Genomic DNA, 11,300 nt, shown 5'->3' on the forward strand with positions numbered 1-11,300 from the left:
TTAATGTAAGGGTACGGTAATCCTATGAAATCGAATTCCACTCTTAATAATTAGAATTAATAATTAGGCCTCTAGTGGGGCACTGGGCCTAATAATTTTTTAAAAAAGGAAAATGCTAGTTTCTCTTAATTTTGTCATTCACAAATCAATTATTTTATGATGATGTGGCAAAATCATAGACATTAGTTCTTAATTTTAATTTTAATTTTAATTCTATTAATGTCTAGGAGACTAGGATTGTGCCACATCGTGGAGTTGTGGTTTCTGAGTGGCATGATTTTTTAAAATAGTTAAATTCTTTGGGTTTAGAATTTTTGAAATTATTTTTTAAAGTTACATGTTTTTGTTTAAAGCAATATTCCAACCTTTAACCTTAAAATTAATAACTAATATTATATTATATCCAATGAAATTAATTTAATCTTTTTTTTTTTTTAAAAAAAATTATCATTAATTTGAGCCTTTGATCTAGATTTAAAAACTACTCAGATCTCATCATATATTTCACGTGGGACTTCTTCGCACTAGATCTTTCACACACACAGAGAGAGATTCAATTTGTATATATATTTATTTATTCAAGTTTATGCATGTAATCAATTTTAAGATATTAAAAGGTATAAAATATGTCTAATTTATTTATTAAAATAATAATTATTAATGTCCAAAGTTGGAGCACACGCAAGTTTTAAACTTTTGACCTCAAAGTTGAAACTAAAATACAATAAACACGTTCCTACCGTTTCTTCATGAGCTTTTTTAGTTCAATTAAAAGCTTTTAGTTTTTATCTATAAATTAGCTAGATAAAAATTAAATATTAGGCCTCTAAAATTTGGGACTCTTTGCTGTAGCCTAGCTTGCACAGTCCAAAATCCGGCCCCGGAATTAATATATTAAAAAATATATATCAATATAGATGTTAATTAAAATATCTCCAAGAGAGAATTTTTAACAATATATTCTTATAAATAGATTTTATTTGAAAAAAATAGAGAATAATATATTTAAGTGGTGATTGATCAATGCGAATCATAGTAAAAATTAAATTAATAGTATTGTTATAATGAATTGAACACGTAATTATATTTTTGCATCAAATATTTTTATGAAACTACAGTATATATATGGAGTATGGACCATAGTCTATGTACAACTTGCCCAAGAAATCAGTTATTTATTTATTAAAGCAACGAATTTTTATGCAGAGGCAATAAATATATATGCCTCTCACTCCTTCAACGAAACATGCTATAAATATAGGCCGGTTTCTGGGAGGAGAAGAGATCAAGCTTAAACAATTTCTTAATTGTGTCATCCAAAATATGGATAAGAATAAAAACATATTCATTCTGTTCAGTTTCTTCTTCGTCTCCCTCCTTCTCTTCCAAAATGCCAATGTTTATACCTCAGCACTGTCTGAGTCCAAAGTCTGTAATTTGCACTTAGTTTTGTATTGGTGAATTTTGACAAACGCTTCACTGATATGATGTTTGTTTCTCGATCATTTTTCACTAAAAACAGGTTTACATTGTGTATATGGGAGCGAGGCAGCATGATGATGTAGATCGAATCACTTCTACTCACCATGATATGTTAACTTCTGTCCTTGGAAGGTAGTTGCATTATATATATACCATTTTTCTTGCCAGTTTTCTGTTCTTTTAGCAATAATTTTGCCTAATTAATGCAGCCGAGAAGGAGCTGTGGGTTCAATGATTTACAGCTACAGGCATGGCTTCTCTGGTTTTGCTGCCATGATGACCAAATCCCAAGCTCAAACCATTACAAGTAATACATATATACCATTATCTGGGGAGCTAGCTTATTAGCTTGTTGAATCTGTTATCTTCAAGAACTTAACTTTTATTTATTGCAACTTTTTTAGACTTACCTGGCGTTGTTAAAGTCATGCCTAATTCGGTCTACAAGTTGCAAACAACCCGGACTTGGGATTATCTCGGCCTACCCTTCAACTCTGCCAATAATCTCCTGAATGATACTAATATGGGTGATGATATCATCGTTGCTGTTCTTGATTCAGGTGCACCCCTTGTTAGCTTGTGAATACATATATATAATAGCTTAATTAGTCTTAGAATTGAAGTTAGCTAGGTTAAATATATACGTGCAGGAGTGACACCAGAAAATGAAGCCTACAATGATAAAGGAGTAGGTCCAATCCCTTCAAAATGGAAGGGCTACTGTCAGTCTGGAGAGCTGTTCGATCCCAAGAAGAATTGCAATAGAAAACTAATTGGAGCCCGGTACTTCATTGATGGCTACTTGGCTTATAAAGGACAACCTGGAAGCACTATAGGAATTAGAGACTACATCTCTCCAAGGGACTCAAATGGGCATGGCACTCACACTTCTAGCACAGCAGCTGGCTCACCTGTGTCCAATGTGAGCTACAAAGGACTGTCATTAGGAACATTAAGGGGCGGTGCACCGCGGGCTAGGCTTGCTATTTACAAGATAGGTTGGGAAGATGGCATATTTACGGATGCCGATATTCTCAAGGCCTTTGACACTGCCATTCATGATGGAGTTGATGTGATATCTGCATCATTTGGGGCTGATGTGCCTTTATATTCTGAACTATACCCTCAAGCTGGTGCAATTAGCTTTGGTTCTTTTCACGCTGTTGCACAAGGGATCACTGTGGTTGCTGCAGGAGGGAACGCAGGGCCTGCTGCTCAAACTGTGTCTAATGGGGAGCCATGGATCATAACCGTTGCTGCTAATACACCTGATAGAGCATTCCCTACCCCAATCACACTTGGAAATGGTCAAACCCTCATGGTAAATATAATTATCTTCATATATATATATACACAACTCTATGAGACCGTCTTACAGATCCTCGTTAATGAGACTGATAGGATTAATGAGATTGCTTTATGTAGGGTCAATCATTGTTCACTGGGAAAGACACAGGCGTTGTCAACTTGGTTGCTGCCCGAGGGTATGATACTTTAGTATTGCTAGCCTGCTTGAGTGTTATGTCAATTCTTTTTTTTTTTTTTTTTTTTTTTTTTGGTATTGTGTAGGTCTTGTGAAACCCTATCTACAATGGATACATACATAACTGGAAACGTGGTGTTGTGTTTTACTGGAAGTCGTGGCTCAGACCTTGAAGTACTAAGGTTTGTAATAAGAGCTCGGGCTGTTGTGAGAGGAGTTGGTGGTTTGGGAATTATTGTGTCACAGAAGCCATTTACATTACTAGATGCATATGCTGATTCTTTTCCTAGTGCTCAAGTTGATTACGAGATTGGAACTAAAATACTCTCTTATATCGCATCTATAAGGTATATATGCACATTTAATAGTTAAAATCCTTTTATACATAATTACAAGAAAACTATAGCTTGCATATTTAAAGTGACTAATGAAACCATAAGTTCAGATACCCAAAGGTGCGGCTAAGTCCATCCAAAACTCAAATTGGGAAGCCAATCTCAAGCGTCATAGCAAAATACTCATCTCGTGGCCCTTATACTATAGCCCCGGCTATACTTAAGGTATCATTTCAATATGTAATATTTCAAGGAAGGTCAAGTTTTCAGGACGTGCTTAATATTGGTATAATAACCTTTTGATATTACAACAATTTGCAGCCAGATATTGCGGCACCAGGAACAAATATATTAGCAGCATATGTTCCTGAAAATCCTAATATACGAATAAGTACATATAAGATTATCAGTGGAACATCTATGGCAACACCACATGTGGCAGGAATAGTTGCACTACTCAAAGCTGCTAACCCAAATTGGTCTCCGGCAGCTATAAAATCCGCAATTGTCACAACAGGTTTGTTTTGTACAATTCTTACATTTTCATAGGTAAATGGTAATCTTATTTAATTCCCATTTTTTAAAATTCTTTGAAATATAAATGTATAATGTGTTTAATTTGCAGCATGGACAAGTGACCCATCATCTGGACAACCTATATTCAATGAAGGAGAGACAATCAGTAAATTGGCAGATGCATTTGACCATGGGGGAGGGATCATAAACCCCAACAAAGCAAGATCTCCCGGCCTCATCTACGACATGAGCACAACAGATTATCTTCAGTGCCTATGTGCCATGGGATATGACAGTAGGGTCATTAGTGGACTTGCAGGGCAAGCCACATCTTGCAATAATGGGCTTTCCATTTTTGATGTGAATTTTCCTTCGATAACCATGCCAAATCTAAACGGAACAGTCACTCTCACTAGAACTGTGACAAATGTTGGACCTGTAAACTCGGTATACAAAGTTATGGTTGAACCTCCAAAGGGAATAACAGTATCTGTAACACCAAGTACACTAAACTTTAATCCCAGCGTCAAGAAGATCTCCTTCAGTGTAAAAATTTCCACGAGCTATCTCTTCAACACGGGATACTATTTTGGGAGCTTAACTTGGAATGATGGGGTGAATAATGTCAGAATTCCTATATCTGTCAAGACAATGTATTAAGTAAGAATCAAGATACTATTATGGGAGCTTGACTTAGAATGATATGGTGTATAGTGTGAGAATTCCTATATATCTGATAACACTATGTATTAATAATCTTGAATTGATGCTTATTTCATGAAAAAATAAAAATTAAGTTATTGACTATGGTATGTACTCATAACATTTGACTTTTTAAAACATTGAACTTTTGTAAATAACATTAGACTTTTTAAAACATTGAACTTTTGTAAATTAAATTTGCTAGTTTTACTGTGGAACTCTTTGACTTGTCAAGTTCGTTTTTAGCTTGGTTTGGTTTGTTCGAATGTGTGAAGTGTGTGTGAATATAGATTTATAGTGGTTTGAGAATTTTCTTACTCTATTTTTCTTGTTATTAACCCAAAGGGGTTTTAATATATGTATTTTGATTACACAAATACAAGTGATACAAAGCCTTTTTGCAACACAATGCTAGTTGCTTTAATTCCTCTTGACAATCCTTTGATCAAAGTCATGATCTCCTTGTCAATTTAATCTTCAATGCCGGAAATTTTTTTGTCAAAGATGTGGTTAGCCATTAAGTCGCCTTACTCAGATGATCTTCCGATTCAACGCTTTCCTTAGAAAGAGATGATTGATGTTTGAAGGTTAGATTATATAATTTGGATGATTCTTTTTAATTAATTTAGAACATTAGAACGATTGATGCTTTAAATACCTTTCGGTTGTAAAATGTTAACTTCATAACTTCCAAACACTGGGTGACGAAGGATACTCTCGCCACTATTCGAAGACATGTACGAAGTAAACCTTGTACTGTGACCATAGCCAGTAAAGAACTACAAAAAAAAAAAGATAAACTAATTTAACCAACTTGATTAAGGTTGCTCTAAATTCATAGTTTGTATTACAGTAGCAATTTAAATTTAGCCGGATCAGCTGCATCGCTGAGAGAAGGTGATTGGGTGTATTCTTGAACCAGAAACATGCGCAGGCAATATTCCCACCATCATGAATTCGACATCTGTTACTTTAAGATAATCCACAACAGAAGAATATAATAATATAATGTACCCTACTTCAATATAATTCTCCTTAAACTTGTCTGCTTCAAATTTTCAATCACCTTTTTAACGTGGGAACTTTTGTGGATACACAGCAAAGCTCCTTTTTCTTTCATCATTTTTTTCATAATTGTTGGTCTGTAGAGTTAAATCAGTGACTATAATCCGCAACATAACTGTATATATGAATTAATTTCCTTTGTTCCTTTGAGTCCCCAAGTCATGTCATGATACTTTCAACTCGTTCTTTTTTTCACTTTTTTGATCTCTCATAATTTTCAGAACACGTCTTTGTGCCAAGATGACTTCAAAACACATCTAATTGAACTCCAATTTACATGATGTTACAATCAATACCTAGCTCCAAATCACCTGAATGACACAAAGGAATCAAATAAACACATACTTATAAAAATACTAAGAATTAGCACTTATCATGTCATCAGAATGTTGAACTACTCAAATTGAGGCAATCAATTCAAGAACTGTTTTTTTTTTTTTTTTTTTTTTTTTTTTGGATCAAAAGGAGGGTAGACCCAACACTAAGCTAATGCGTACGTCGTCCTTCTTTGTCACTTTGCAATAATGGTGGAGTTGTGGTTATTCATTGAAACCAGCTGCCCCTTTGGATGGTAGTAAAGTAAAGATTTCATTTCATTCCTGACTTATTAGCTAGTAGGTAGAGGTAAAAACTAAAAAATAGTATGCGTATGAACACAATAATATAATGTTGCTAATATATATCCAAACACTGTCATTGAAGAGACACAATAGTGAGCTAAACATGAGTCTTAATTACTCGATCTTTAAATGAACAATATTAAATTCCTATATGATCTTTTCATAAATTAAAAGAGATATATCGTTGAATGTATATTATCAACGTTATTTTTTATATCGTTCCGAGTGAGACAATTCACATATCATTTAGCAAAACCAACTATATATATACTTTTTTTAAAACATTATGTAGCTTCTAGCTATTATGAATTACAAAAGGATAAAGACACATGTCTTAAGGATTTGCCTTGCATTAATGGAGATTATATTAGAGTGAATCTAGAAAAGTTATAATGAAATACATGCGTCCTCTTGATTAAACAGTTTATCCTAGAGTAAAAACAAATCGGTCAGCCCGATCTTCCTTGGACTTGCACAAAATAACTCAAGTCTCTTACACTTCATGGTACTTAGGCTCATGCTATTGTGTTATTACTAAGTCTTGAGAGTCGGTGATATTAAGGTACAAAACTACAAACAATATCCGAATCCAATGCTTGGTGAGAGCTAACTTTGGCGGATATAGAGGACAATACTACAACTCAATATTTCAACTCAATACTTTCTTGGCTTTTTCAATTAGTTCATTTTTGGGGAATCAAATCAAGGGAAATTGAATGAAATGGGCAATTTTTAAAACTTCGAACAAAAGAAGAAAATTTTTATAAAGGACTTGAATTTTTGGTAAAAAAAACATAAGTCCTACTTGAGTTTGCCAATTTTCCTGAATCATTTTTTTCTCTGAAATACGGTTTGTAAAAATAAATAAATAAATAAATAAAATCTAACTCGCAAGTCGTACTTATATTTTTTGTTGGTAAAAATATGAACGAAAAACACAAATACAACATGTTGTGTTTCTCATATGCAATGTTGCAGAAGGCGCTAGACGCTAATCGATTAATGGTTCATTATTGACACATCATATTTCGCGTCGTTACAAAATAATAAATTTTTCATTATTGTCATATCATTTTTTTTTTTACAATATCATAAATATTTAAAATGTTTGTAGAAAAAATTGAGCTCACACAATTTATTTTATGATATAGGAGTTTAAGAGAATAACATTATTGTCTTTACAATCGTAATGCAACTATATAATATTACTGATGAACCTTAGGTTCATCAAGAGAATACTGGAGGTTCATATTCACACTGTAGAAGGTTCATTTTATCAATATTACAAGTCCATCAATAAATAAATTAAGATTAAAAAATTATTAATATAAGTATAATTCAAAAAATCTCAATGAAATATTATTAATAATATATATTTTAACATTGATTTTATTTATACAAAAGATAAAGAATAATACTAAGTATGTGTAAATGAGAATATGCAAATTGATGTCATCGTAATGAACTTAAGGTATTGTTATAATAAATCTATCAATATTGATGTTTGGTTATATATAACCCTATAATGGGAATAAAGATTTTAAAAATACAAAAATAAAAAATTAAGGCAATTGATCTTAAATCTTAATCTAATGACATCCAAAGCACAATATGAACAAAAAAAAAAAAAATCAAAAAGTACTAATCCAAACATAAAAATCATATTACCAATAAGATTTGGAATGATACCCATTTTTAATTAAGAAATAGGATTTTTAATTGAAGCGGTAATCAAATTCCATAATTATGTTTTAAAATGTTATCAACCAAACACTAACTACGATTTTAATTCTCATTCCTGATATGTAAACCCATTAATCAAATACACCCTTAATTCATAATTTCAAAAAACATAAAATTTCAATATGAATTGAGGCAATCATGCAATGTATTATTGGAAGTTGCCAACATTAATTTTCTTTGATAGTATACCGTAGGATGATTAAGTGGGTAGAACATGAATTTTGTATCTAAAAATTATGAGTTTCATTCTTGTTAATACTTTTTTGATTAATCCAATATGTCACACAAAGTCTTCCTAATACGATTAAATTTACATATTATTACATATGACTATATGAGCGATATTTATCCAGTATGGTAAGTAGTATCCTTCTTTGACGCTTTGCCATAATGGTGGAACTGTGGTTAATTATCCATGGAAATCAGCCACTTCAATAATGTAAGATATTTAATTTCAATACTATTATTAACAATAATGTTGCTTTTATCATGATGTGTCGCCCATAGTTGAAAATCATCGTTTTTTCGACCATTCAGAAGTGGTCGAATATAGCCAAAATTTGGTCGAAAATCCTTGTTCCAATCAGTTTTTTAATCACTTGGGGATCTGAATAAATCCTTTTAGCGCACAAATAATACAACGTCAAAGTGGAAGGTATACATATAGGACCATAATACAGCTCCTTCTTTTATCATCTTTTGTTTTTCTTAATCGTTAATTATTTAATTGATGGCCTGGGGAATTAAATCAGTGAATATATGACATCACTCTGCCAACATAACAAGACGTCAATAATTCACTATCTTCAATTCTTCATCTTGCATTCTCTAACAGGAACAAAAAATCTTTTGAGACTAGTAGCACTAATATTTTGTAAACCAATGAATTTAATTTTATGCAGAGGCAATCATGAATCTTTGAAGAGAGGGAATATGCCTTGTCACTCCTTCCTATGAAATATCTCACACATATATGCTATAAATACTGGTGCCTTGGAAGGAGAAGAGATATATCAAGCATAAACACTTTCTTGAATTTCTTGTGTTATCCAAACTATGGCTAAGAATCAAAATGAATTGATTCTGTTCAGTTTCTTCTTCGTCTGTTTACTTGTCTTCCAAAATGCTCTTGTTTATACCTCGGCACTGTCTGAATCCAAAGTCTGTAATTTACACTCAGTTTTGAATTCGTCAATTTTGAAAAACGTTTCAGCTTTACTGATGTTTCTTTCTCATTTTTCACTAAAAACAGGTTTACATTGTGTATATGGGAGCAAGGCAGCATGATGATGTAGATCGCATCACTTCTACTCACCATGATATGCTAGCTACAGTCCTCGGAAGGTGCTTCAGTTTTCTTGCATTATATTCTACAAAGTTATATATATATATCCTCTGTTCGTTCTTGCTAATTTTAGAAACCTATTTGGCAATGCTTTTCTACCCCTGATGCAGCAAAGAAGCAGCAGCAGATTCAATGATTTACAGCTACAGGCATGGATTTTCTGGTTTTGCAGCCATGATGACCAAGTCCCATGCTCAAACCTTTGAAGGTAATATATGTATGGTTTTCAAGATCTGAGAAATGGGATTGAAGAGGTTGTGGAATCGGCTGAATTAAGTACTTGAGTTTTTGTTTCTTCTCCTAAAAATTACAATTTTTTGTAGACTTACCTGGCGTTGTTAAAGTCATTCCTAATTCTTTTTACAAGTTGCGAAATACCAGGAGTTGGGATTATCTTGGTCTATCCTTGAACTCTGCCACCAATCTCCTGCACGATACTAAGATGGGTGACGGTACCATTGTTGCTGTTTTAGATACAGGTACTCTCCTTGTAGTCATATTTTCTTTTTTTACAGTCTTAAGTCAAACTAGTCTAGCTAGTTAATCTTGGAATGTATACCTGCAGGAGTGACACCAGAGAATGAAGCCTATAATGATAGAGGACTAGGCCCAATTCCTTCAAAGTGGAAGGGCTACTGTGAGTCTGGAGAGCAATTCGATCCCAAGAAGCATTGCAACAGAAAACTAATTGGAGCTCGCTACTTCATTAAAGGCTACCTGGCTGTGATAGGACAGCCTGGAAATGTTACAGGAATTGCTGACTACATCTCACCCAGGGACATTAAAGGGCATGGCACACACACTTCTAGTACTGCAGTTGGTTCACTCGTGTCAAATGTGAGCTACAAAGGACTGGCATTAGGAACATTTAGGGGTGGTGCACCTCGTGCAAGGCTTGCTTTTTACAAGGTCGGGTGGGAAGATGGCAGCATCACTGCTGCCGATGCTCTTAAGGGCTTTGATGAAGCCATTCATGATGGAGTTGATGTTATATCTGCTTCCTTTGGGCCAGTTGTGCCTTTAAGTGCTGAAGTAGACCCTAACGGGGATACACTCCACTTTGGTTCTTTTCATGCTGTTGCACATGGTATCACTGTTGTTACTGCAGCAGGGAACGAAGGGCCTGCTGCTCAAACTGTGTCTGGTGGGGATCCATGGATTTTAACAGTTGCTGCTAATACACCTGATAGAGACTTCCCTACCCCAATCACACTAGGAAATGGTCAAACCTTCATGGTAATTATATAAATTATCTGATCTGCATATATTATTATTATTATTATAAATCGTGTAGTAATAATTCAGACAAGATTGTTTTATGTAGGGTCAATCGTTGTTCACAGGGAAAGACACAGGCGTTGTCGACTTGGTTTTTCTCCCAGACAAGTATGACACTTCAATTCCTAGTACTGCACTGTATGTATGTATTGCAAATTAACCTAGCTTGATCGAGGTTATGTCAATATTTCTCTTCTTTTTGCATTATATTGTGTAGGTTTTGTGAAACTTTAACAACAACTGATACATGGATAGCTGGAAAAGTGGTGTTGTGTTTTACTGGAAAGCATGGCTTAGATATTGATGTAGAAGGCATTGTAGCGCAATCTCGGGCTATTGTAAGTGAAGTTGGTGGTGTGGGAATTATTGTGTCACAGAAGCCAGTTACATTTCTAGATGTATATCTTGGTGATTTTCCAAGTGTACAAGTTGATTACGAGGTTGGAACTAAAATACTCCTCTATACTGGCACCACAAGGTATATGCATATTTAGTATTATAATTATCATAAAATTTTTCCATGAATATTTAAAGCATGACTAACGAAACCATATATAATAAGTTCAGTATTCCAAAGGTGCGGCTAAGTCCATCCAAAACTCATATTGGTAAGCCAATCTCTAGCGTCATAGCAAAATACTCATCACGCGGTCCTTATACTATATCTCCATATATACTAAAGGTATCGTTTACATATTTACTATTGCACTGCACTCACATACACACGAAAC

General features: G+C 33.8%; 2 protein-coding genes across 3 annotated transcripts in view; both read left to right on the forward strand.

Moving 5' to 3' along the window:
* The first annotated feature begins 1,287 nt into the window (after positions 1 to 1,287).
* Positions 1,288 to 4,515, forward strand: LOC109188906 (subtilisin-like protease SBT3.6). 2 transcript variants are annotated; one of them, XM_019339557.1, is made up of 10 exons: positions 1,288 to 1,428; positions 1,523 to 1,614; positions 1,692 to 1,789; positions 1,887 to 2,042; positions 2,133 to 2,803; positions 2,908 to 2,966; positions 3,052 to 3,312; positions 3,411 to 3,525; positions 3,622 to 3,817; positions 3,926 to 4,515. In XM_019339557.1, the coding sequence occupies exons 1-10, from the start codon at positions 1,324 to 1,326 to the stop codon at positions 4,474 to 4,476; spliced, it is 2,304 nt and encodes a 767-aa protein (XP_019195102.1). In that variant the 5' UTR covers positions 1,288 to 1,323; the 3' UTR covers positions 4,477 to 4,515. The 2 variants fall into 2 exon arrangements, with proteins under 2 accessions (XP_019195102.1, XP_019195103.1); XM_019339558.1 differs by lacking the exon at positions 3,052 to 3,312.
* A 4,424-nt stretch (positions 4,516 to 8,939) lies between these two features.
* The window catches only part of LOC109188905 (subtilisin-like protease SBT3.9), a 3,454-nt gene continuing 1,093 nt past the window's right edge, over positions 8,940 to 11,300 (forward strand). Inside the window, exons 1-8 of the mRNA XM_019339556.1 lie at positions 8,940 to 9,107; positions 9,199 to 9,290; positions 9,402 to 9,499; positions 9,615 to 9,770; positions 9,857 to 10,527; positions 10,616 to 10,677; positions 10,787 to 11,047; positions 11,137 to 11,251. Of these exons, the coding sequence (XP_019195101.1) occupies positions 9,003 to 9,107; positions 9,199 to 9,290; positions 9,402 to 9,499; positions 9,615 to 9,770; positions 9,857 to 10,527; positions 10,616 to 10,677; positions 10,787 to 11,047; positions 11,137 to 11,251 (1,560 nt within the window). The 5' untranslated portion in view covers positions 8,940 to 9,002. The remainder of the gene's footprint in view (positions 9,108 to 9,198; positions 9,291 to 9,401; positions 9,500 to 9,614; positions 9,771 to 9,856; positions 10,528 to 10,615; positions 10,678 to 10,786; positions 11,048 to 11,136; positions 11,252 to 11,300) is intronic.

The sequence above is a fragment of the Ipomoea nil genome, unplaced genomic scaffold (genome assembly GCF_001879475.1).
Source record: "Ipomoea nil cultivar Tokyo-kokei standard unplaced genomic scaffold, Asagao_1.1 scaffold1509, whole genome shotgun sequence".
Lineage (NCBI taxonomy): Eukaryota > Viridiplantae > Streptophyta > Magnoliopsida > Solanales > Convolvulaceae > Ipomoea > Ipomoea nil.